General features: G+C 30.7%; 3 protein-coding genes across 3 annotated transcripts; 1 reads left to right on the top strand and 2 right to left on the bottom strand.

Moving 5' to 3' along the window:
- The first annotated feature begins 530 nt into the window (after window positions 1-530).
- On the top strand, window positions 531-15,862 carry LOC130449257 (chloride intracellular channel exc-4). The gene is made up of 4 exons (XM_056786963.1): window positions 531-811; window positions 10,594-10,860; window positions 13,681-13,883; window positions 13,946-15,862. Exons 1-4 carry the CDS (start codon window positions 740-742, stop codon window positions 14,184-14,186), a joined length of 783 nt encoding a protein of 260 aa, XP_056642941.1. The 5' UTR covers window positions 531-739; the 3' UTR covers window positions 14,187-15,862.
- Window positions 15,863-17,932: 2,070 nt separating this feature from the next.
- Window positions 17,933-19,317, bottom strand: LOC130449723 (mitochondrial coenzyme A diphosphatase NUDT8). The gene has a single exon (XM_056787699.1). The coding sequence runs from the start codon at window positions 18,944-18,946 to the stop codon at window positions 18,233-18,235; it is 714 nt and encodes a 237-aa protein (XP_056643677.1). The 5' UTR covers window positions 18,947-19,317; the 3' UTR covers window positions 17,933-18,232.
- A 552-nt stretch (window positions 19,318-19,869) lies between these two features.
- LOC130449722 (nucleolar MIF4G domain-containing protein 1 homolog) lies at window positions 19,870-26,487 on the bottom strand. Its single transcript, XM_056787698.1, has 11 exons — window positions 26,165-26,487; window positions 25,905-26,109; window positions 25,256-25,848; window positions 24,178-24,283; window positions 23,516-23,728; window positions 23,138-23,456; window positions 22,291-22,466; window positions 22,043-22,230; window positions 20,511-20,675; window positions 20,245-20,376; window positions 19,870-20,184 (listed from the first exon to the last, which is right to left on the bottom strand). The coding sequence occupies exons 1-11, from the start codon at window positions 26,396-26,398 to the stop codon at window positions 19,897-19,899; spliced, it is 2,619 nt and encodes an 872-aa protein (XP_056643676.1). The 5' UTR covers window positions 26,399-26,487; the 3' UTR covers window positions 19,870-19,896.
- Between the last annotated feature and the right edge of the window lie 1,147 nt (window positions 26,488-27,634).

Raw genomic sequence — 27,634 nt, 5'->3', positions numbered from 1 at the left:
AAAAATGCTTTCAATTATCAGAAATATTAGAAACCTCACATAAAACGTGATTGATTTAAATAAAATCTTTATTTTACGTACAAGTATGATCTCTAACGCCATCTATGAATCAGATGCCAAACCGAATAAAATCCAAATCTATTAGAATACGTATAATAACAATTTTAAAACAACTTTCTCCTATTATCAAATAGAATATATTCTGTTTAAATGAATATTTGATTATTTGATGCATGATAAGCAATAGAATCATATTTTACGTACAAATATGATCTATATTGCCATCTATCAATCAGATGCCAAACCAAATAAAATCCAAATCTATTAGAATACGTATAATAACAATTTTATGACAACTTTTTCCTATTATAAAATAAAATATATTATATTTAAATGAATATTTAATTATTTAATGAATGATAATTGATAGAATCATATTTTGACGCGATCTTATGGTTACTTTTCCACTAATAGAAACAGTTTCCTACTATAACTTAGCATTGCCACTCCTCAAATTTTTCCCTACCGTCGTAATATTTCGTCATATATGTAATAACACGTTTTAAATTTACAATTCCACTCCTCAAATTTAATCCGGCATCGTTGTAAAACTTCTACCAACTGACTCATAACGTCATTTCATCAGTTAGTTTTGAGAATTGGTGTGTTGTGTTAGTTTACACGAAGAATTTAAACAATTGTTAAAGTTTGAGTGCCTTTTTCCGGTAGAAATACAATAATGGGCGATGAAGTAGCTGAAAACGGTCACGTAGAAAATGGAGACGTACCAGAAATCGAACTCATAATAAGAGTAAGTTGTATACATTTTGTTATAATGTAAATTCTACTCTGGGTGTGACTTTATACAGCCACCTACATCAAGTAAAAGTATGTACTCTTAAAACGTTTCTACAAAAAAAGATTAGATAAGAAATGTGGGTTATTTCGTGTTAAGACATTTTACTGTGAGAAATACAAAAACCTGTAACTTTTGTATGCATTTTTTATTGACCTTGAAGGATGATTATACCTCGCAGATATTCCAAACTATTGGTTTTATCGAAAAAATACATTATATTATAATCTGTTTTTAATAGCCAACAGTTGTATTACACGAAAATATCTAAAGTTTGTTTTTATTTCAAATATTTATGGTAAACTGCAAGTTTTTTTAATTATTTATATAACAAATTGAAATAAAAGAGTTTAATATTTTCGTCGATTTAAAAATTAGGTTAATCAATGTTGCCACATACTTTGAATATGTATTGGGACATCATTTTATAAATAATTTTATATAATTTAACCGAGACTTTCTCTTTCTTAACTCAAATTTCAAAACTCCCTATTAATATTATTGTACTATGTTTTTAGACAACAATTACATCCCCTAAAATTAGTAATTACCCTCCAATTTAGTTTAAATGATTATACATGAATTGGTGCTATTCTAACCTCAAACTTTGATGAAATGGTGGCAGTTCAACAGACTCTACTACGAGTACTTTCAAATTTATTTTCAGTTATTTCTCTACAATAAATCATAAGACAGGAATATATAAATATTGAAAGATCATTCAATCAATTAAAGAATTTTATTGAATTTTTCTGTTAAAAAACTGATATACAGATACGTGATTAAAGATTATAATTCATATAATTATAATAAGTGTTTATCTCATTTTTTGAAGTATGTATCAAAAATTGAATTCTTATCAGTTATTTTCGAAACAAAAATCTAGAAATATGATTAGGTAGATATTTCATATGAATTAATATACGAGGTATGGTCAAAAAGTATTCGACACTATTTTTAACTGTTATTATTAACCTCAACTTGCGAATTTATACTCATTTAACGTATTTTTTATAACATCTGTTATATAATGTGCTGATGAGATAAAAAAAGTAAAAACCGATACCTAGTTCTTTTAATTACGATCCCAAACAGGGTAGTTATAAAGGACAATGAATTTTCGCATTTTTGAAGGAAATGTTCGTTTAGGATTCTAGTTTTTCGATATTTTTGTAATTTATTATGCAAAAATCTTACGTGGTTCAAACCTATTAAAATCTGATCGCTTAAATTTTATTATATTTGTATTAGTAATACATTTATCAGTTAAATTACGTAATATCTATTGTCTCAGTTGAATCATTAATCTACGAGGTACCATCGAAAAATTCTTAAATATTTTTCATCGTTTCAAATAATTCAATTTCGATTATCGTTTCACCATATATAATTATACCTTTCCGGTAACTGGAAACATATTCAAAACGTCATTCAGTACTGAAAAAAATTTCGTTATTCATGAATAATACGAATAAATAAGTAACGTTTCTGCTACAGTCAAATGTTTACGATTGTCATTTGTTTAGTATGAAGCCTGCTCTTTCGGATGCGATGTTTACCGTGTCTGTAAACAAAGCGGTGTAGCAGTTGCAATGAATGTATGTTGCGTCCACGTGTTTTTGAGTGGTTTTCGAGATCTTTTACGTTCAAATCGACTTTCCACGTTAAAAAAGGGTAAAAGTATTTGTGCGATTGCTGAATCCATAGGAATTGACAAAGAATAATCCGAATAAGGACCTCGCAAGGATAGAATAGGTTATAACATGTGACTTTAGAACAATGGAGGTCTTGAAAATATCGAAATGAAATATCAGTTTCGTTATTTAATAGCCACACCTCGTATATAGAGAATATCGAAACTTCTTGTCGACCATGACATACAAAAACAACAAAGAAATAAATTTTAATAATGCAAATCTTTAAATTCATAATTCAGTTATGTAAACATTTCAAACGGTTGGGTTTTGATCCACCCCAACTTAGTCACTAATTTTTATTAAATTTTAAAATTTACGAAATGTTTATATTAATATATAATTTATTTTAATTAATATTTTTACGAAATTTATTATTGACGAATACGATGCTTGTTTCAAAATTTTTCTTAAATACCTCACTGATTGGCGTTTTTTACGTATATAGGGTGTACCAAAAAAATATTTGCACTATTATGAGCAAGAATCAATTACTTTGTGTAAACTAGGTATGAGGTAAAACCCCTGGGGGACCCTGGGGGAATCTTATTGACAAACCTCGTACTTTGAGGAGAAATCTCATGGATGGTTTGGGTGCTATTTAGGTGAAAGTACAAAGACGAATCAATCTCATCAAGGTATTATAAAGAAATATTGAAGAATTCAAAAAAAAAAATTACGTTTTATCCAATTTTCATTATATTTTAAAATATTAGTAATATTTCCGTTTCCTTATCAACTTCCTTTAGTTTTAAATTTGGCGAAGTAATAGACTTTGTATATTTCGTTATCGAAATTCGACCTTGTTGACACGTATTTCAATATCGATAAACGAAAATTTATTTGCAAAACTCACACCCTTGAAAATAATTTTCGCTCAAAATAATTCTCGTAATCAGCACCGATACGAATTTGATAGAAATAAAATACGAGGGTTGTTAATTAAATTTTGTGAACGCCTCTTCAGATGAAGAAAATGATCATTGGCACACAAAAACAAAGATTTTCTTAATTTCTGTTAATTAACTGCAATTAACGATACTAAATTTTTTAATGACCAAATCCCAAATATTTTTCAGTTTTCTATCTATCCTTTCTTTGAAACACCCTGTAGATGCTCTGAAACTTTGTTAATTAGAATCTCTCCTAATTTTACAATGACAATAATATCTAAAAAAATTTTACCTCGACTGTGGGTTAATCAATTTTTGGGGGGCTTGAAATATTAAAAAAAAAAACAAGAACTTCAAATTGAATAGAGCAGATGAAAGCTCATTTGGGGGATCCAAATTAACTGTTTCTATCAAAAACTGTTATTAAAAACTGCTATATGCGAAGGTTCATTAGGGAAACATATTATATACAGGGCGTCCGAGTTAAAACTGTCTGTATATGGCAAAATATAGTAAAATCATGAAAATTTCCACGTTTGGGTTATTTTAAATAGAACACCCTGTATATTAATATATTTTTGAAATCTACGTGAAATTTTAGTATACTTTTGTCTAAAAACTTTTTTCGAAAAATCCATACTTTTTGAATTATTAATTTTTTTGTAAAAAATTTGATCGTTGCAGACCCTTATAAATTATTTTTTTACGAGGAGGCATTTTTCGAAAAAAGTTTTTAGACTTTAGAAAGTATACTAAAATTTCACGTAGATTTCAAAAATGTATTAATATACAGGGTGTTCTATTTAAAATAACAAAGTTACAGTCGACTTCCGGTAGAATTCGTCGTGTATAGTGGGAAAACTAAAATTGATCTATACGTGTTTTATATTCATGAACGAAAATTGCAAAACCTTAATACTTAAAAACAAAATCTCTCTTCATAGATACGTTTTTTTTTTCACTTAAAGTTTATACAACCGTGTCAAACGACACGTTTTATCAATAATCCAACTTAATCTAATTTCTATCGACTTTAAACCGAACGTAATTCAGATTCTAAGGTCAGCAGATTTCAAAATGATTTCACATTTAAAGAAGATTCACTTTTTTTGAGAAAGTTATAGCTCTAACTTTTCTTTTGTTATTGAATTATAAAATAAAACAATTGACTTTGTATACAGAGTGTTGTAATTTCCTCAGTGACTTCGAGATAGAAATTTATATATAGAATCTCGAATTTTACTATTTTCAAAATTAAAATAGACCCAACGAAATTTCTTCTTTACTTAAAATTTTATTTACTGTTTAACGGTATTAATTAAATATTGATTAACTAAGAAGACATCGTGTTTTCTCTCTCTCATTTAATTATCTCGATATAACCTTCGGAATACAAATCAATGTCGATGAAAAACCCACTGACACCAAAACCGATTGTATGAATCATCGTATATTGAAATTATAAGTCTTGATCGTTTTTTCAAATTTTCTAAACGTAGACAGAGTGCAATGATTTCAACAATGACACGCCTTCTGATCTGTTGATCCCTTTCACCATTTCGGTTAATAACCAAAAAAAATGACTTAAATTTGACGTAAACACAAAAAAATGTACCAATAACCAAAACTAATACTTTATTTTGTATACCAAACTAAACTTCTAAAGTTGCAGTTGCTAGATCAATTGATCCGCTGAGAAATTGAAGAAGAAGAACTAGTCTGAGTACCACGAGGTACAATCTCTCAAAGGTACAAGCTGCTGGGGACATGAAATCTTGCCCAACAGCCAGACGTGATTCTACATCTACCACATCTCCACATAGTACCGTTTCTGAACATTCGCTTAGAAATGTCGAAGAAAATCCACTAGGAAGTGTACTGGATGATCATCGACTGGAAGAGCGCGAGCTAGCAGACTTGGTCATGGCGTAGATACCACATCTCCACATAGAAAGAAAACCCGTTTCTAAATAATAACCAAACTTGGGACATGCCTTTGGGACATGTCTAAGGACGAAAAAGTTCGTTATCAACAGTAAAATATTGTATAGAAGAGTTTAAACGATGCCGTACGATCTGCGAAGACAACAGCATCGTAGTGGTTCACCAAAAGAGTTAACAACTTCAGAAATGTCGAAGAAAATCCACTAGGAAGTGTACTGGATGATCATCGACTGGAAGAGCGCGAGCTAGCAGACTTGGTCATGGCGTAGATACCACATCTCCACATAGAAAGAAAACCCGTTTCTAAATAATAACCAAACTTGGGACATGCCTTTGGGACATGTCTAAGGACGAAAAAGTTCGTTATCAACAGTAAAATATTGTGTAGAAGAGTTTAAACGATGCCGTACGATCTGCGAAGACACCAGTATCGTAGTGGTTCACCAAAAAAGTTAACAACTTCAGAAATGTCGAAGAAAATCCACTAGGAAGTGTACTGGATGATCATCGACTGGAAGAGCGCGAGCTAGCAGACTTGGTCATGGCGTAGATACCACATCTCCACATAGAAAGAAAACCCGTTTCTAAATAATAACCAAACTTGGGACATGCCTTTGGGACATGTCTAAGGACGAAAAAGTTCGTTATCAACAGTAAAATATTGTGTAGAAGAGTTTAAACGATGCCGTACGATCTGCGAAGACACCAGTATCGTAGTGGTTCACCAAAAAAGTTAACAACTTCAGAAATGTCGAAGAAAATCCACTAGGAAGTGTACTGGATGATCATCGACTGGAAGAGCGCGAGCTAGCAGACTTGGTCATGGCGTAGATACCACATCTCCACATAGAAAGAAAACCCATTTCTAAATAATAACCAAACTTGGGACATGCCTTTGGGACATGTCTAAGGACGAAAAAGTTCGTTATCAACAGTAAAATATTGTATAGAAGAGTTTAAACGATGCCGTACGATCTGCGAAGACAACAGCATCGTAGTGGTTCACCAAAAGAGTTAACAACTTCAGAAATGTCGAAGAAAATCCACTAGGAAGTGTACTGGATGATCATCGACTGGAAGAGCGCGAGCTAGCAGACTTGGTCATGGCGTAGATACCACATCTCCACATAGAAAGAAAACCCATTTCTAAATAATAACCAAACTTGGGACATGCCTTTGGGACATGTCTAAGGACGAAAAAGTTCGTTATCAACAGTAAAATATTGTGTAGAAGAGTTTAAACGATGCCGTACGATCTGCGAAGACAACAGCATCGTAGTGGTTCACCAAAAGAGTTAACAACTTCAGAAATGTCGAAGAAAATCCACTAGGAAGTGTACTGGATGATCATCGACTGGAAGAGCGCGAGCTAGCAGACTTGGTCATGGCGTAGATACCACATCTCCACATAGAAAGAAAACCCGTTTCTAAATAATAACCAAACTTGGAACATGCCTTTGGGACATGTCTAAGGACGAAAAAGTTCGTTATCAACAGTAAAATATTGTGTAGAAGAGTTTAAACGATGCCGTACGATCTGCGAAGACACCAGTATCGTAGTGGTTCACCAAAAAAGTTAACAACTTCAGAAATGTCGAAGAAAATCCACTAGGAAGTGTACTGGATGATCATCGACTGGAAGAGCGCGAGCTAGCAGACTTGGTCATGGCGTAGATACCACATCTCCACATAGAAAGAAAACCCATTTCTAAATAATAACCAAACTTGGGACATGCCTTTGGGACATGCCTAAGGACGAAAAAGTTCGTTATCAACAGTAAAATATTGTGTAGAAGAGTTTAAACGATGCCGTACGATCTGCGAAGACACCAGCATCGTAGTGGTTCACCAAAAGAGTTAACAACTTCAGAAATGTCGAAGAAAATCCACTAGGAAGTGTACTGGATGATCATCGACTGGAAGAGCGCGAGCTAGCAGACTTGGTCATGGCGTAGATACCACATCTCCACATAGAAAGAAAACCCATTTCTAAATAATAACCAAACTTGGGACATGCCTAAGGACGAAAAAGTTCGTTATCAACAGTAAAATATTGTGTAGAAGAGTTTAAACGATGCCGTACGATCTGCGAAGACACCAGTATCGTAGTGGTTCACCAAAAGAGTTAACAACTTCAGAAATGTCGAAGAAAATCCACTAGGAAGTGTACTGGATGATCATCGACTGGAAGAGCGCGAGCTAGCAGACTTGGTCATGGCGTAGATACCACATCTCCACATAGAAAGAAAACCCATTTCTAAATAATAACCAAACTTGGGACATGCCTTTGGGACATGCCTAAGGACGAAAAAGTTCGTTATCAACAGTAAAATATTGTGTAGAAGAGTTTAAACGATGCCGTACGATCTGCGAAGACACCAGCATCGTAGTGGTTCTCCAAAGGAGTTAACAACTTCAGAAATGTGGACTTTACGTTGTTACAGCAAACCGGTAAACCACTAAAAGTTTACCTGCAGATACACAGGGCATGGAGAATAAAATTTCTTTCGAAGAAAACGTCTCTTACTTTTGGTACTAAAACAAATTCGTAGTTGAAGCAGAATATTCATCAAGTTTTGTGATTAAAGCAAAACAGGGGGAATATATAAATTTGCCAACGGAGGATGCAGTGCTAGCATCGAATCTCCTGAATGAAGGATATTCAACACGATATGTTCCTGGTTTGCACTAATCGAATTGTTGATCGTTTTTTGAGACAACGCGCTCTCAGAAACAGAAGAATCATCAGCAATCTGCTAAAAACGATCAGATTATCAGTTCACAAAGTTCAGCCATTAAAGTTTGCAATACTACATCAGAATTGGACCATCAATGGTTTAGTTAGCTTTGTGAAGACAAGGAAAAAGATTTGCCAGCAGTTATATTTCTGGGGGAGGTTTTGGGGAGGAGGAACTTGCTTCGATGGTCAACTAATAGACAGGATATTAATCCTAAAGGATTATCTCGAAAAGAAGATTGGAAATCATAGTTTCTAATCACCAATAACTCATAGAGATCGCTGTTGAAGAATGGGAGACTATACCGCAAGGTTTCTTTGAAAATTTGGGTTCATTATTGAGACTTTCGGCTTCTTTGTTTTCCAAATTTCCCTTGTTCAAAGTACTTTGTTAGCAGATTCTCTATTATTGCAGCTTTGCAGCTAATCCTCTTGTTGATGGTTTGTGTGGGACTGTTTGGTTCTGTGACAGATTTTGTTGGACCAGAATGTTATTTTTTTCTTATTTTTCCTTTTTAGCATAATCATTTTTCTTCGATTAAACTTGAAGTGCCACAAGGTAGTTTTTTTTTGATACTTTTTCAGATTCAGACTTCCAATCTTTAACCTGGACGGTGATTCTGTTTTTTTAGAACTTCTAACTTAACTAAAGCAAATTATAAATATTGTATATTAAAAAGTCGATTATTACATTAAATAAAATTAGAAACTATTGACCTTTCTTTTTTTGTATAATGTAATTCTATAAAATGTCAACCATTCGAAATATCACCTACGTAATAATTGATTACTAAGACAATAATTTCATATTTTTGTAGGTATTACTTTCAAAATACATTCGATATTATATCAGCAAAAAATTTTTGTTGAATCGTTATAATTTTTATTATAAAAGATCGTTGTAATTATACGAGGGTTGCAACTAAACTTTTGATATCGACAAATAAAAATCAAATAATAATAATTGTATATTTTCCAAAATATTCTCCATTAAGATCAATTGTCGAAGGATTTTTTTCAATTCGAGTGTAAAAAACCGATTGCCTTAAAATTTTATCAAAAACTTCATCACACACTCGATTATTGTAACTGAAAGGATTTATATACTTTTTTTAATACCCTGTATGTATAAATTCAGGATCTCGTATACAATGCGACCCAATAAATCTATAACTCAGTTGATCCGTTGATCTCACTCCTATTAAAAAGTCTAGAACGTGGGATGGCTTCAATTACCAGAGATCTTCGTCTTCTATTTCATACACTCCTAGAAAGGAGTTTGTTGAGGCGACAGCGCCCCAATAGAACTCCTGTTAGATTGTTCTAACTTAGGTTGATACATTCAGCAGATATTCTCTGGTTTTAGTTCCCCAAGAAAGTGCGAGAGCGAACTGTCAATTCGATATTTAAACCGTTCAAAGAATGATTCGTATTCCGTGATTGGTTTCCCCGATTTTTCTACAAATTCTTGCAAACAAATACTCGGAATTGAACGTTCTACGTTGCTCCAACGGAACTGTTGAAAAAAATGCAGCACCGACACCATCTTAGACCGAGATCTGCCTGCAAAACTTTTGCAGTTTCACAAAATGTCTTACCTCAAAACAGATCCATGAATCAATTCTTTCGAACCATGATTCCTGGTCTGAAACGTCTTGCGTTATCCAACTCGAACAAATCTCTTTGACAACAAAACGTACGAGAATGAACCGAATGCCCGACTGAACCTCAATCTCAAGTAATCTGCGAATTAAGATAAAAAATTTTCTTTTATTTGGCGGTGTAATTAAATTAATCGACCGCGTGTATGTTGGGGAATTAACGACTAACATAAACATTACGTAAGTCGAATATTTCATCGAAAAAATACGTCATAATTAACTTGAGAAAAGTTGTTATTTTTATTACTCATTTATATGATAAAATAATTATTTTTAAAACGTATACCATTACCAAATGTTTTACATCTGTTATAATCGTATTATAATATACATAATGACCAAAAAAAAAAACTATTCGTAGCGTCCCAGCTACGCCCATTGAAGTATAAACTATTTAAAGTTCAAAAAAGTTGTTTATTATATTATTTTAAGAACTACACTCGTATATTTACATAAAAAGATAATTTGAATTTTGTCATGTCCGAAAACGTACTAAAAGAAAGTAGGTAAACGTTTCGATGGATCTAGATTTCTTTTAATGATTTTTTTTTCGTTCTACTACACCTAGAATGTGACTAAAATGATTATTATCACATTTTTATATTTATATACATTATAATATAACATAACCTCACAATTTTAACGTCATCAACAATTTAAGAATGTACATTTTGCTAATAATCGAAATATGTCAAAAGTATCGATAAAAATCTGATTATTAAATCGATTATCATTCATATCTGGGATACGATATTTAACGTTGTTGTCAGATGAAAAGTTTGTATTGAAATGTGATAAAAATTTGTAGGCGTCCACCATAGACGGTAGACGTAAAGGAGCGTGTCTTTTTTGTCAAGAATATTTTATGGAACTGTACTTATTGGCCGAACTTAAAACGATTAGTTTAAAAGTAACTACGGTCGATATGCAGAAACCGCCTCCCGATTTTCGTACGAATTTCGAAGCTACCCCGCCTCCGATACTAATAGACAGAGGTATGGCCATTTTGGAAAACGAAAAAATTGAAAGACACATCATGAAAAGTGTACCGGGCGGACATAATTTATTTGTACAGGTAAGACAATTTGTTTATTATAATTTTTTTTTTATTTAATAATATTTTAATTAAATTACGTTCCTAACAAGATAAGTGATGTAATAATAATAAATGCGATGAGAAAATGTTTTATTCATATAAATTAAATAATATTTTCGTGTTGCCGTTGTAACTTTCACTTTGACGAGATGAAATCTTCCTATAATGGCAATTTAATCGATAATAAATACCAGAAAAAACGTTTAAAGAGAAATTTTCTAATGAAAATTACGTAATAACGTCAGTTTTTTATAATAAAACACGTTAATTGAGCGTTTTCGATGTCTCATGATCCATTTATTCTATTTACTATTTCCGATTTTACGAATAATAAGTTTAGTTGACACATTAAACTATTCACACACACACACACAAATTGTTTATTGACTCTCCCGCTGTTAGAAACTCGTTTATATACACTATAATCACATTCTAGAATCGTCGATTTCTCGGAAATCTCTTGATTCGACGTAAACAAACAAAAATTCATTTTAGAAAGTTACAAAATATTTAAACAGGAAACGAATAAACGGCCAAACATTAGCTTCCATATTAACAGCGCGCCAATTAGAATAACCGAAAATAAACTTAACGCGAAAATTGATCCGTTTCTTAGTCCGCATTATTTACTAATAGTCCCGCTATATATACTATCATAAATTTCTAGAATCATCGATTTCCTGGAAATCTCTTGATTCGTCGTAAACAAACAAAAAGGTCTTTTTAGAAATTGTCTTTAATGAAATATAATGTAAACAGTTTGCAAAAAACTCAAAACAGACAACGAATAACCTAAAAATCGATTCGTTTTGATACTCTCGTCACATTCTAGAATCGTCGATTTCCTGGAAATCTCTTGATTCGTCGTAAACAAACAAAAAGGTCTTTTTCGAAATGGTCTTTAATGAAATATAATGTAAACAGTTTGCAAAAAACTCAAAACAGATAAGGAATAACCTAAAAATCGATTCGTTTCGATACTCTCGTCACATTCTAGAAACGTCGATTTCCTGGAAATCTCTTGATTCGTCGTAAACAAACAAAAAGGTCTTTTTCGAAATTGTCTTTACTGAAATATAATGTAAACAGTTTGCAAAAAACTCAAAACAGACAACGAATAACCTAAAAATCGATCCGTTTCGATACTCTCGTGACATTCTAGAAACGTCGATTTCCTGGAAATCTCTTGATTCATCGTAAACAAACAAAAAGGTCTTTTTAAAAATTGTCTTTACTGAAATATAATGTAAACAGTTTGCAAAAAACTCAAAACAGACAACGAATAACCTAAAAATCGATCCGTTTCGATACTCTCGTGACATTCTAGAATCGTCGATTTCCTGGAAATCTCTTAATTCGTCGTAAACAAACAAAAAGGTCTTTTTCGAAATTGTCTTTAATGAAATATAATGTAAACAGTTTGCAAAAAACTCAAAACAGACAACGAATAACCTAAAAATCGATCCGTTTCGATACTCTCGTGACATTCTAGAATCGTCGATTTCCTGAAAATCTCTTGATTCGTAGTAAACAAACAAAAAGGTCTTTTTAGAAATTGTCTTTAATGAAATATAATGTAAATAGTTTTGCAAAAAACTCAAAACAGACAACAAATAACCTAAAAATCGATCCGTTTCGATACTCTCGTGACATTCTAGAAACGTCGATTTCCTGGAAATCTCTTGATTCATCGTAAACAAACAAAAAGGTCTTTTTCGAAATTGTCTTTACTGAAATATAATGTAAACAGTTTGCAAAAAACTCAAAACAGATAACGAATAACCTAAAAATCGATTCGTTTCGATACTCTCGTCACATTCTAGAAACGTCGATTTCCTGGAAATCTCTTAATTCGTCGTAAACAAACAAAAAGGTCTTTTTCGAAATTGTCTTTAATGAAATATAATGTAAACAGTTTGCAAAAAACTCAAAACAGACAACGAATAACCTAAAAATCGATCCGTTTCGATACTCTCGTGACATTCTAGAATCGTCGATTTCCTGGAAATCTCTTGATTCGTAGTAAACAAACAAAAAGGTCTTTTTAGAAATTGTCTTTAATGAAATATAATGTAAACAGTTTGAAAAAAATTCAAAACGGACAACAAATAACCTAAAAATCGATCCGTTTCGATACTCTCGTGACATTCTAGAATCGTCGATTTCCTGGAAATCTCTTGATTCGTCGTAAACAAACAAAAAGGTCTTTTTCGAAATTGTCTTTACTGAAATATAATGTAAACAGTTTGCAAAAAACTCAAAACAGACAACGAATAACCGGCTAATTCACCAAATATTATTTCCGACGAACCTATTAGAACAGGTTCGGCCTTACTGTTTATATCGTGGATTCAGTTAATATAACCTAACGTGAACTAAAGTAAATCTAAACCTAAAAACGATCTGTTTCTTGGTCTTTATTGTAGTGGTAATTCCCTTGCTGCTCGAGACTTGTTTCTATACACTATCGTCACAATCTAGAATCGTCGATTTTCTGGAAATCTTTTAATTCTCCGTAAACATAATTTTGACATCAAGAGATAGTTTTGTAAATCTAATTGAGATTGAATAAATGGAAACGTAAAATTTTTTCTACCGAATTTTCTTTTCGGGATGCTGTGTCTCAAAAAATACGACTCATTTACAAAATGTCTTTCGTTTAATTTAAAAATACTGGAAGTTGAATTCCACGACGTCGAAAATGCTAAATTAACGTGGATGGTCATGTACGGGGTGGATACGGAAGTATATGTTTGTTATTTCAAATTTTGGGGACAAGGTATAATGTTTCGTTTCCAGGATAAAGAAGTGGCAACGTTGATCGAAAACCTTTATACGAAATTCAAGATGTACGTGAGAAAATACGAATCGCCCGATACTACGGAAAGTAGACAACCGTTACTGTCCCATTTGGAGAGGATCAACGACTTTTTGGCCAAAAGGGGAACGAGATTTTTAACCGGAGACACGATGTCGTGCTTCGATTGCGAATTGATGCCGAGGTTAGCTAAATAAATAACTAATTGTCTTTTTTTTTCTTATTGTACATTTCGATTTCTCTTAGACTTCAACATATACGCATCGGAGCGAAAGCCTTCAGAAAATTCGAGATTCCGACGAGTTTCACTGCCCTTTGGAATTACATGGCGAACATGTACGAATTGGAGGCTTTCATACAAAGCTGCCCGGCCGATCAGGACATCATTAGTCACATTAAAAATCAATTGGGTCTAAAGACGACGGCTCGGATAGAATTGGAAACGCCCGTTTACACGACGGCCATTCCGGTCCTGGCGGAATCTTAAAAAAATTACGATAATGGAAATTTCAAAAAATTCGGTTTTGTGATATTTGAAATCGGAAGTATATAGGAAAGTTTTGAACAAAAAAAATAGGAATCGATCTTTTTCGAATGTTTTTTTTTAAAAAAAAATTTTGTAGGCCAGTTTTGAAAAATATGGAATCATATTATAATCAAAAAACCCTCGTATATAAAGTTTGTTATGCGATTTTGCTAAAAATCTAATTTTAAATTGAAATAATTCAAATTATCGGTTAAGGTTGTTACACACGTTCCGATTTTTGTTTCAAATTAAATAGCGTTTTATTTAGTTTAAATATATAAAAAAAATTTCTTTTTCATATTATCAATTAGAAAAAAAAAAATTCTGTCAATTTTTCTGTACGATATAAACTTGAAAAAATACATTTTAATACGCCGGTACGTGTGTGCCTACCTTTACGTTTATAATCGAAAATGAAAAAAATGTTTTCTCTTATTTAAAAATTAGGGTGGTTACCTACGTTCCGGTATAAATACAAAACAAAATATTATTCTGGATCGTGTGAACCGGTCTTAACGCCGCACAATATAAGACATACCATCAAAGGTTCGTTAAGGGGGTTACTTACGTTCCGGTATTTCTACCACTTCCACCAAATCGATAAATCGTATAAGGAAACGTGTGAACCGGTCTTTACATCGTGAAATATTGAAATACCATGAAAATTTTAAGTTTAATTCGATTAAGATGATTATCTACGTTTCGGCATTTTTTACTAACGCCTAAAATACAATTAATTGTATCCGGATTCGCGTAATCGGGCCTTTACAACAAAATATCGTACGTACTATCGTATATGATAGGGTGAAGGTGGTTTTATATGTTCCGGTATGTTTGTTAATAGCGAGGGAATAATAACTCATAATTCTGTACGTGTAAACTGGTCTTTACACGACAAAATTTTATACACCCTATGAAAACTTCGAGTCTTATTCTATTAAGGTGGTTATCTACGTGACGTGACAGTAATTCGTATTCCGATTCGTGTGAATAGACCTTTATTTGTACGCTCCGTTATTTTTGGTTATAACACGGGAACAATTAATCGCGAATCGTAACGTGTAAAACGGTCTTTATAACTTAAAATTTCGTATATACCAGCGAAACTTCGAGTTTGATTCAATTGACGTTCCGGTATCTTTAATGATAACCTAAAAACAGTAGTAATTTCCTGTGAACAGGCCTTTATGACATACTATCGTTTATGATACGGTTTAGGTGGTTTTCTAAGCTCCGGTATCTTAACTTTATTTTTATTCGTTAGCAATAAACCGTGTGAATCGGTCTTTATAACCCCAATCGAATTTGGTGTAGCTGCATGTTGAGGTGGTTATCTACGTTTCTTTTTTTCATCTTAATAATCGATATAAGCGTAAATACGCCGGAACGTGTGTGCCACTCTTAACGATTATTATTTTATCGGCTCCAAACGCATCATTTTTATTTCAAGTATTAAGTATTATTTAATACATTATCTAAATTTTTAAACAATTGATCGATAATAACTAGATAATACTAGGTTAATTATTTAATTTTAATTTTTTTTCTTCAAACAATCGCTTTTTCACTGTTCCAATACGTAGACGCACTTATTTTATTTTTAATTTAATCGTATCGAAATATCGAAAAATTGGTGGTGTGCCAACACCGCAGCTTCTCTCATTTGGGACGGAACGTTATATCCAAGAACGTGTCATTTGTCACGACATTTTCACGTTTCTTGACGTTGATTGATTTGATTTGAATATATGGTAAGTTTTTAACACGTGGAGACATTTCGATATTACAAAACTGATTTAATATATTTTTATATGGATTTTTCTTTCGCTATTTACCTAGTCCAGGTACTGAAATAATTACTTACGTAACATTATGTAAAGAACCATTTTGTACGATGTGGTGGTGAAAAAATGTTTTAAAATTGACGTATACAAATTTTTCTTTCTCTTAAGCATCTTTAATGACCATAAATGTTAAGTTTTTCGTTTATTTTTTTTTTCTATACAATTGCATTGTTGTTACTGGAGTTACTATTATTATTATTATTATTATTTAGATATTAGATTTGTACTTTTACTATCAGAATACCTGGTTGCGTTCAATAGAACATTTAATTAATAAAGGTCTAAACTATTTAAAATATGTGCTCTTATTTCATAACCTTCCAAAAAAGTACTTCCCATCAACCAAAATGACGATACGACATTTTGTAATATGATTTTCAACGTGTAATTATAAAATATCGATATATATAAATTTCCATTTACAAATTGAAACTTTTCAAATAAAACCAAATTAATCCATCAAACCTAACATTAAATGAATTTACCCTCTAAATAATTCCTAAAGTTCATTTGTTATAAAAATATTTTCCCTTCTATCAAAATTCATCATCAGTCAACCATAGATAAATTATTTAAAGAACCATCGAATACAGTGATACACTATACATCGTAGTGTAGAACTGTTTGCCGAATTACCTGAATAAGACTGTTTATAGTCTCAGACATTTCTTGGTAGGCGGCGATAAAATCGCGAGATCATAGAATGAGTAAGAGTAGTGAGGTTTCTTTAACAAATCTAATTTTATGTATAACGGGTTGCGAACATAATGGGCGCTTCAATAACATTTTCTGGAGGAATCAATCATTTGTTTTTTGATATGATTCTCCAGATCTCCATAGGAAAATATATAATTACATGTGGCTTATTGACTACCTTCACGGTAGACTTATTGTTTCAAAGCTTGACTATCACTTTGTTATGAAAATGAAAAAAAAATCTTTTATCTCAGAAAAGATATGTTTCTCGGAAAAAAAATTATTGAGAGGAGAAAAGCTGGAAAAATTCATGAAAATTGAATTTTCTCAGAATGCCTACCTATAATTAGAAAACTGATATGGCTTTTAGATCTTCGAAAGAAAATGCATGAAATCGTATATAATATTTAATATAGTTGAACCATATAGGTATCCTTATTTAAAATAAAATTTCTAGAAAATTTTCGAACTCACCCTTAAGAGTAGGCAATTAATCATACACCGTAGTGTAGAACTTGTTGCCGAATTACATGAATGCAACGACCATTTGTAGTTTCCGGCATCGTTCGGTAGACGCCGATAAAATCTCAAAATCATAGAATAAGTAAAAGTAATGAGGTTCAATTTCAAAAAATAAAATGTTATTTTATCTATGTGAGCCGTATAACGGTTTGCGAACGTGACAGGTGTTTCAATAACAATTTCCTGAAGAATCAAACAACAAAATTTGATAAAAAATCCTGTGTCATTATGATCGTGAACGTACAATTTTAACCTGCGCATGAATCTTATAACAGGACTTATATTGCGAAAAGCAGTAGTTTCCGTTTATGGATCAATTATTTCACAGTAATACTTCATCACAATTTCCTTGTCAATGATTAATTACAATATGAAAAAGAAGATCATAATATTGACAATTGACATTACCGTGGAAGGGGTGTTTAAAAGAAAAACATTTTTGGGAAATTAATAATACTTTATGATTGTCATTTTCGTGGACTGATAATAAAAAATTGAATTTCTCCATTATATCAAAGTGAATAATATAACCAGTTTCTTATAAGAATCTTTAAATCTAATAAACTTGCCAAAAGGAAAATATCTTGAAAAATGTTTTTGAAATAAATAATTTATTATGGTAAGTAGAAAAGAAAACAACGGTTATTTCATTATAATTTTGATTGTTTATTTAATATTGAAATTTTTTATTTAAAATAACATCAAGAAGAAATTTGTTATTGCAATGATTGCTAAATGTATTGATATGAATATAAAATTGTTTTTTAATAAAAGACACATAAAAAGTTGTTTGATTTTTTCATGATAGTCAATTTAAGTAAAAATATCTTTAGTTTAAAATGTCGACTTTAGCTAAAGAAAAAATTCCATTAAAATGACGTATGTATCACATTTATTTAAGAAGAAATAAATTAAAATTGTAACTAAAATATAAAAACAAATATTTCAAGTGGATACGAATTTAGTTTCTTTTACTTTGACTGAAGGTACATATTTAATTTTATGTGAATATGCTTTACTTGGCAATAAAGCTGATAGACACATATTAGTAATCAATGCTGTTAAGCCCCATATTCTTCTTTTACCTCCTAAAAATACAGGTATTGAAGAACGGTCTCTAAATTGTGTGTATCCTAACAAATCTGGATTACATAATTCTTCTAGGGTAACTGTAAATACTTCCTCAACTTCTGTCGGATTAGTTTGTAATTTACTCACTGTTAAAGGTTTTATTAATCTGCCTATTACTGGTAACACACACGTTTCACCTTTGGTCACAATTAAGTTACCACTACCCCATAGATCTATGTTATCTGGATGCAAACCGAGTTCTTCTTTGGTTTCTCTTAGAGCCGTATCTTCCAAACTTTTATCGCCCACATCTTGCATTCCACCTGGAAAACTAACCTGTCCTCTGTGGTTTTTCAAATGGGAAGCTCTTAACGTGTACAGTAGCGACACCTTACCGTTTACTTCGCAAAGAGGAATCAATACAGCTGCCCTCTTTGCCGGCTGATGTGTATGTAATCGTATCGGTTTCATACTAGAAAATTTTGCTGCTGTTCGTTTTATATTTTCTTCGCTGAACACATATTCTTGTGAATAAAAATTGAACGGTTGTTTTTTACTGCAGAAAAATCTTTGCGCCATACTAAACATTTTGATAAAAATAATTTTCTACATGACATAATAACTTGACATTTCACTAAACGTTTCACATCTCAGTTTTTATGAATAGTTCAAGTTAAATTCATTCTGTATAATAACTAAATCTACATACATGTAATACGTAAACATACTATGCAACTTCACGTGTTTATTAACCTCAATTAGAAAGTTACAATACAACCAAATATACGGAATTAATTTATCAAATTTGTAAATTATAGAAGGAAACTAAGAAATTGGTTATGGGATTTATACGTTTTCCGTATTAAACATGTTTAGTAAAACTTTAAACGGCGGTAAAAGATATATTTACCTATTATAATTTATTTAAATAATTTCCGTATCAACGTGTTAATAGACACGTCTATATTTAGGTTATATCCACAGAACATATGATGTGTGGTTTGTTTTATTGTATTGCTCGTATACGTTCTGCTGTGCATATTAAGTTTTGTGATTTCGAAAGTACTTATATTATTGTCATAAATAAATTCGGTTAACAGAGAGAGAAACAGCATCGGTACATAGTACAATCTTAGTCTATCAATTGTCGAATAAAATTGCTTAGAGTGTTGAAAAATGTATATAGCCGAACGCTAATCAAGCAATGAAATAAGTTGTTTGCCGAACGATACCGATCAGTCAAAGTCAGATGTACATTACCGAATGTGTAGTTTGTTCGATTGTATTACTTTTGAATTAGTTGTAATTCCACAGAACTAGATGATTCGTTGTGTGAGATATATTCAAATAGATTTTATAATTAAATGTTTTATATAGGGTGATTGCAATGAATTTTTTTAACATAATATTTAACATTTTTTTAATATATATATATATATATATATATATATATATATATACGGAATGGAATTTTATGTCTATAATTTTTAGTATGGAATAAAACAAAATAATACAAAGAGTTAAAACTTTTATTTACATCAACATATTTTTACTTCTTTGGAAGTCAATACTTTTTCCACCATTTTGGCTCTTTTTTCCAACAAATTCTTGTCGTTATCGGCGATTTGATCGTTATTCAGATTCCGCAAAAGGAAATGATGTATAAAGAGTCTCAAACTTTCTCTAAACATTTTTAATTTATCCGATTGCGCGACCCTCGAGAAAACCAACAGACACTCCTCCAAGTCATCGTGTAACAAAATACCCAAAAGAATTTGTCGCGTAAATCTCAACGTTAATTTATCCAATTCGGCAAATTGCATAATCTGATACAGAAGAAAATCGATTTATTAATATCGAATGAAATTTAAATCGATTTCATTTACCTTTAAAATCGATATAGGTAAACCTTTTTCGATAAAAAGATGGATAAGTAACTTGGCCAGATTCGATAATTGGGTTCCTGAATGTTCATCCATCGCTTTAATTTTATCCCATATGGAATATTTGATAGCCAACTGAAATTAATCGAAGTGGAAAGCCATAAATCGAGACTTAATCGATTCAAAAAATTCTCAAGCGATAAAAAAGACGAGGGATTGATCGGAAATACTGTGATTTATAACTCGTGAGTTAAAAAATATTTATTTACCTGATATTTTCTATTGTAATCGCAGAATTTTTGCGCCAGGTGACCGTAGTAGGGATTATATTGTTTTTCCTGGAGGCAACAATGCAATAAAACGTTGATAATTTCGCGTTCCTGTGTATTCTTTAGACCGAGTTTTAAAAGTTTCTCGAACGCGTCCATATAATCCTAAAAATAACAACATGAATTTCTATACATTTGGATTGGAGCTTTCTTTTCGCGGTTTTCCGTTCCATTTTTGATCAAAACCGTCCCATCTCTAGTTAAAACTTTTTATATTTGTTATGATACGCTATTTTCGATGGAAACTATTTCATTTAAGCCGAACACACTGTATATTCCTAACTTTACACCAACTCATAATTACATTGTGAAAACTTCGATTCGATACCAAAATATCATCTTCAGAGACTCAAGGTGAAATTTTGATGTAGTGGTGGAGTAAATTGTGTACTCAGCATGTCCCATTTGTGATTAACACTGCGCATGATTTATTCAAACTTGTTCTAAATGAAGTTTTCACATTTTTAAACAAAGTTTCCCACTTCTGATACAAAATTTTCCACTTTTGCTTGAAATTTTGTCATATTTTAATGCAAATTTTCCACTTTTGAATCAAATTTTCCCATTAACAATAAGAAATTTTCCAATTTTGATTCAAATTTTCTTATTTCGAATGTAGAACTTCCCAATTCTGATCAAAGTTTTTTCACTATTGAGGTAAATTTTCCTATTTCAAATCGAAAATTTCCCACTCCTAATACAAATTTTGCTTGAAATTTTCTTATAATTAAATAAAAATTTTCCACTTTTGATCCAAATTTTCCCATTTTGAATAAATAACTTGCCAATTCTAACTAAAGTTTTCCCATTTTTGATTTAGATTTTTACATTTTGTTGAAAATTTTCTGACATTTTATAAAGATTGTCGAATTTTTTAGGTAAATTTTCCAATTTCAAATAAGAAATTTCCCTCTCCTGATACAAACTTTTCTACTTTTGCTTGAAATTTTCTTATATTTTAATGAAAATTTTCGACTTTTGATTCAAATTTTCCCATTTTTAATAAAAAATTTTCCAATTTTGATTCAAGTTTTCTTATTTCGATTGTAGAACTTTCCAATTCTGATCAAAGTTTTTCCAATTCTGATTTAGATTTTTACATTTTTGCTGACAATTTATGAAGAACGTTGTAGTTCAGTAAACATTTTCCCGATTCTAATACCAACTTTTTGTTAGAAATTTTCTCATATTTCAATAGAAATACCCAACTTTTGATTAAAAAGTCCCACTTCTTATTAAAAATTTTCCAATTTGGATTCAAGTTTTTCTAATTTTACAGAAAATTTTTCCATTTCAAATTAAAAATTTCCCAATTCTGATACAAACTTTTCAGTTTTGCTTCTAATTTTCTCATATTTCAATAAGAATGTCCCACTTTTGACTAGAAATTTTCTACTTTAGATTCAAATTTTCCCATTTCGAATAAACAATTCGATTCGTAGAAATATAAATATGAGGAGGACAAAACTTACTTCCGCAGACATAAGTATACAAAAAACATTTCTTCGAATGTCTGTATTCATCCGTTGCTTTTTGGCCAATTCCAATAATTTCGAAGAAAATCCTTCGGTTTTAATTGAACTTTGGGATTTTTCTTCATCTGTATTTACACCTCCAGTCCAAGCCGAACCTACCACCCACCATTTACCCCTTTCGTCAGCTACATAAGTAATAAAATAAAATAATACACGATAGTTATAAACACGACGTTCAAGGATACCTTTTAACAGATCCTCCAAAGTCATATTCAATTCCGTGGCGTAATTTCCTTTACGTATGAATCCTTTTAATGATTTTTTCAAATGTTCCGGATAAGAAACGTCATAATTCGGTATCTTATTGACGTTGTTGTTTTTTATAGCCAATAAAATATCCAACATGAATTTTATCCTCAAACTGAAAGAAAAAAAAGGACATTCTGTATAATAAAATAAAATTCAAGTGATTGAGAATTTTATAAAAGTTGAAAGTTTCTATTGACTAAAATAATTTTTGATATTTTAAATTGTTTTTGCTTTAATAATGCAATAGGTCGAAAAAAAATTATATACTGTAATTGTGATTAAATTTATTATATCTACAGGGTGAATTTGATAACATTACGTATAAAAATAATAATTCCATATTACGATACCTATAAAATTACGTTTTCTAATGACCATGATATTTAAAACACAAAACTAATCGCACAATACACCAGACAGTTCTACAAGGGGAATTCAAAATATAAAGAAAAATGTTATTTTATAAGAAAAATGACTTTTTTTGCTAATAAAGATACAATATAATATAAAAGAGGTATATACGTGATTATATTAGAAATTGTACAAATATGATCATTAAAAAAAGTTTTTATTGCATTTATACACTCAAAAAACAGTTTTCGTTCTAATTTCACTTCGATTTAACAAAAATTTCGATAACCAAAATCGAATTTAGTACATCAAAACCTTACAAATACTTTTATTATCGTAAACAGTAAATCATAAAAGTTATAAGAGGGAAATTCGAATTAAACAGAAAAAGGTAAAAAAATAGGTAAATTATATAAATTAAAACGTACTTACTTGTCTTTTTCATCCTTCGAAACAATAGAAGCCTTAGCTTGTAGATCGATTATGAGACTTTTCAAAGCTAACGGATTATCTTTTCTCAAATTAAATCCGACGCTTCTCAAAACGTGCAAAATACATTCGACGCGCTTTTCCTTGATTTCACTCGATAATTTTCCCAATATTTCGTACATCAATTTCGAATCGAATAATTTAAAATTATATAATTGAGATATTATACAAATGATATTATCCAAAGTTTTATTTTCGACTTCGTCATCTCGTCGAAACGATTCGTCGAATTTTTTGATAACGCGCTGTAAGAAATGGGCCCCTAAAATTATTCTAAGTTACATTGGATGGTTAATTAATAGAAAAATATCCAGTACCCACCCACTTCGGTACCGACGTTGGCGTGTAGTACCATAACAAGAACTATATGTTCGATCAATAATCTTTCAGGTGTTATCACTTCCGATACCAAAGATTCCATTATTAGGTTAGTTAACGTATCGTTCATGTCGTTTCTGCTGTTTTTCATGTATAATTGTTCGATTTGGGACGCTATATTGTGCATATTACTTTCCGCTAACCTATTTAGTAAACCTAAGGAAATGTTAGTATCGTAGTTCCCTCGTATTTTCGGTCTAGAAAATCGTAACATCTTTATAACATCCTTATCATTTAGGGCCACGACCAAACCTAACCTAATTTAACCTAAACCTAAAGTTAGGTTATGTGTATAAATGTTATATACGCTCGTTAATAATAAATTGGTTTTAAATAATGTTGATAAATTTCATTTTGTGAAATTTTTTAAAAAAATTTTGTTTCTACATGTATATTAACAAATATAAAATATATGAACTGTGTTTGATACTTTGTAAGAAACTTTATGTTTGAAGAAGTGAGATTATGATAACATTTAAAGTCATAAAACCATTTTTTTCCATATATTAGCCATAAAAACTATTAAAATCGAATTATTTGTCGATTTTCTAGAACCAAAAAAATTATAAAATCACCGAGATATTTAATTGAATTTGATAAAATACCTTTTAGCTGTTTCCTAAGACGATTAAGTTTTTCTATTCGTTTTTTATCTCCTTCCCCATTTTGTTTTTCTCTTAAAGCTGGAGGTACATATTTACTTTCTGTTTTCTAAAAAATTTATTTCAATTATTATAAAACATCCACACCAATAGTGAAATAATAGAAACATCTCACAAAAAATATCGAAAATCAATATCTTGAAAATTATTTGTGAAAGAAAATACAAGGGAAAGAATAACATTAACATCGCCATTGTGTATAACTCCATGTTGAAAGTTATGGATAGGTAATCGTGATTATTAGGTTTTATATTTATAAATGAAATACACAGTGGTTAACATTCATATATTAAGTCTTTATTTAAAAGACTACGTTTTCGAGGAGCGTCCTCACGCTTGAAAGAGTCGGTTTGTACTAACTAAAAACTAATAATATAATATTTACAATAAGGTCTAAGCCTCTCCTTAAGAATCGTAAAATTACAGATGTTTTACTAAAATATATGCATTACTCCGAAAAGTAAAAGAGTCCTTTGTGTGACCCATGTGTCCAGGGTCATAAAACAGAGGTAGGACTTACTTTTCCTTTTCTAAAATATCTTTGAACTAAATGTTAAGTTTCCTTAAGCATAAAATCTAAGCATAATGTTAAAATACTAAAATAAAAAAATAATTTGTAAAATAGGATTCAATTTTGCTCAGAGAAATTCAACACTCCAAAATTTAAATGATAAGTTTGTTGAAAATTAAGCACGATTCCAATTAGTTTTTTCGACATTACTCATCTGGTACTCCTTGGACAGCCCTCGTATATTATTAAAAGATGGTAAAATCAAATTAAAACACTTTAGGGGTATAAAAATATGATGAGTTATAATAATAAACAAAAAATATCGAAAATTACTATCATTAGAATTTTTTGTAAAAGAAAATATGAGGGGTTTAAAAAAACAATAGTACGCTAACGAACGGGACTCTTTTCTAATTAATAACCATCTGGCAGTGTTGAAAATCATGCCGATGTTCATTAAATCAAATTAAATCTCTTAAGAATAATTGAAATAACATTTTTAAAACTTACTTTTGTGATAACAGTCCCATCTTTGGCTCTCAATCTACCATAAATATCTTCCCAAGTACCATCAAGGAATTGTTTGACTGCCCCTTTTTTATTTTCTGTTATATTGACCTCCCTATCATTTTTTTCTTCATTTTCCACCTCGCTTTCCATATAAACATCGTCGTTATCCGAATTGTTTGTACTATTGTCAAATTCTGTAGTATCTTCTGATTCTTCGCTGTTTGAATCATTCGTATCATTTTCACTCATCAATTTCTTCTTTTTAGATGCTATTTCATTATTTTCTTTGATTTTTCTTTTAAATTTTGATGTATTTATACTATCTTCAATAATATCATCCGATTCTTCAATTGTTGATTCATCCAAACTGCTTTCTTCCCACTCATTTTGATCATCAATTGTTTCTTCTTCGGATTCCTCTTCAGTTTCATGGAAACCACTTATATCTTTGGACTTTATAGATTTTTGTTTTATTGTTTTTTTATTAGTCATTAGTGCAAAGTCTTCCTCAAAATCATTGTCAGCATCTTCAAAACCTTGTTCGGTAGTAACACCATGTTTAAGATACTCCGGATCTACTACTTCTAGTAAATCTAAATGAAAATCTCTATGAAAACGTTTAAAAATTTAATAAAAATGTACTGCTTACAGTCTAAACCGTCTTCAGTAAAACCTTTGGGAATATTTTTTGATTTCCTCTTTTTTAAACCCAATTGCTTTTCCATTTGAATTATTATCTTATCTTCTTCTTTATTAGCTTCTAAAAGCTGTTTTTTTCTTTGCTTTTTCATCTCCGTTTCAAGTTGTTTTTGTTGATTCTTTTCTTTTTTACGAATTTGTTCGATCGAAAGTTCCTAAAAAGGAATAATATCGTAAATACTAAAAACCTGACTTCGATAGAGAATTTACCTTATTATTGTTGCTATTACTATTTTCAATCTTTGTATCTTTTTTATCAACTTTCGGTTTACTTCTATTCTTTGTATCGATATTAATTTCGGTATTTTCTACATTCGCTTTTATCTGAAGTTTCTTTTTGGAAAAAAATGTATTTCTACGCGATTTCTTTTCCTTTCGCTTCTCCTTACGTTGTTGCTTTCTTGTAGATTTAAAAGGATCAGATTTTTTCTTTATAGCAACCATTTTAAATCATTAAAATTAAATATTAGCTATTTAAATTTTCAAACTAAAAAATAGCATGTTACTAACCTTAAAAATCAGCTGTTATATCTAGCTTCATATATATTGCAATCACTAGCGGTGAATTTATCACTGATACCAGTCTTTTCGTAAGAATTACTCGATAAAATAGATAAATAGAAATAAGAATCAATATAATAATAATATAATTATTAAATAGCAATCAATAATTCCAAAAGAAGTGAAACTGTAAATTATTATATGTATATATTTAATATATCTGTTTAGTTCTGTGATCGGTGCAAAAGATTTGAACAGAATCGAAAAGGACTAGAGGTGGTAATATTAGGTGAAAATAACTTATTGAAAACATAAAACATCGGTTTAAGTAATGTCCTATTAGTATTTTATTTTGATTACTTTTTTAAATATCATTTCACTATTTCTATCACATCAATTTGGTTAAAAGGTTCCATTCGTTGAGCCTTATAAACTTCTTTCACCACTTTGTGTTTATTCTCCTTATCCCCAAATGGAGTTTCCTTTATACTAAATTTGAATGAGTTATATACAGGGTGGCTCAAAACTTATAATTATCGTATTAAATTTTTAATAAATTAAATGTTTTTTTATAAAAATCTATATCTCTGGAATATTTGTAATGAAAAAAATATGAAATATTAAAGTAATAAAAAAAACAATAACTTTCGTTTCATTTATCAGCTCTAGCACCTCATTACAGTCGATTCAAGAACGATGAGAGCAAATATTTGCTAAAAAGTTTATCAAAAAATCGGTATGTTTTTGAAGAAAATTTCTAACAATGTCCGGAATTCTCGGAAATGATAATCATTTTCTCTATTCGAGACAACTTTCGACACTGGTCTTTCATAGAAATGCGAGTTGATTATTTGTCGCCTTGTTCTCGCTCTAAATTCCAGAATGTAAAGAAAAGATTCTTCGAAAAGTTATAAATTGGATTTTATTGGTTCGACGGCTTTTCCAGAGTTAATTCAAAATCGAGAAAACGATAAAAGAATGATGTACAAGGCCTAGTCAAAAAATACTGTTTAATCTGTTTAATTTTAATTTGATTTGTATATAGATATACACTTCAATTCACGAGATAATTCATGAATAAATTTTCTTTACGAAACCGGCGAGCGCATCAAAATTTCAACGAATCAAATCGAGTTCGAGCAAACTCGTTACTTGTAGTGAGACCCAGTAGGATCTGCT

This window comes from Diorhabda sublineata, chromosome 10 (genome assembly GCF_026230105.1).
Source record: "Diorhabda sublineata isolate icDioSubl1.1 chromosome 10, icDioSubl1.1, whole genome shotgun sequence".
NCBI classification, from domain to species: domain Eukaryota; kingdom Metazoa; phylum Arthropoda; class Insecta; order Coleoptera; family Chrysomelidae; genus Diorhabda; species Diorhabda sublineata.
The sequence above is the reverse complement of the archived record's forward strand: the minus strand, read 5'-3'. Positions and strand labels throughout refer to the sequence as shown.

What these genes read in the sequence shown, in the direction of transcription:
- LOC130449723 (XM_056787699.1), bottom strand. Translation starts at nt 18,946, where the DNA reads ATGTTTAGTATGGCGCAAAGATTTTTCTGCAGTAAAAAACAACCGTTC.
- LOC130449257 (XM_056786963.1), top strand. Translation starts at nt 740, where the DNA reads ATGGGCGATGAAGTAGCTGAAAACGGTCACGTAGAAAATGGAGACGTA. An exon ending in AAATCGAACTCATAATAAGA is followed by an intron (nt 812 to 10,593) that starts GTAAGTTGTATA and finishes AAAAATTTGTAG; the next exon opens with GCGTCCACCATAGACGGTAG. An exon ending in GATTGCGAATTGATGCCGAG is followed by an intron (nt 13,884 to 13,945) that starts GTTAGCTAAATA and finishes GATTTCTCTTAG; the next exon opens with ACTTCAACATATACGCATCG.
- LOC130449722 (XM_056787698.1), bottom strand. Translation starts at nt 26,398, where the DNA reads ATGGTTGCTATAAAGAAAAAATCTGATCCTTTTAAATCTACAAGAAAG. An exon ending in ATGGGACTGTTATCACAAAA is followed by an intron (nt 24,284 to 25,255) that starts GTAAGTTTTAAA and finishes TAAATTTTTTAG; the next exon opens with AAAACAGAAAGTAAATATGT. An exon ending in ATTACAATAGAAAATATCAG is followed by an intron (nt 20,377 to 20,510) that starts GTAAATAAATAT and finishes GATTAATTTCAG; the next exon opens with TTGGCTATCAAATATTCCAT.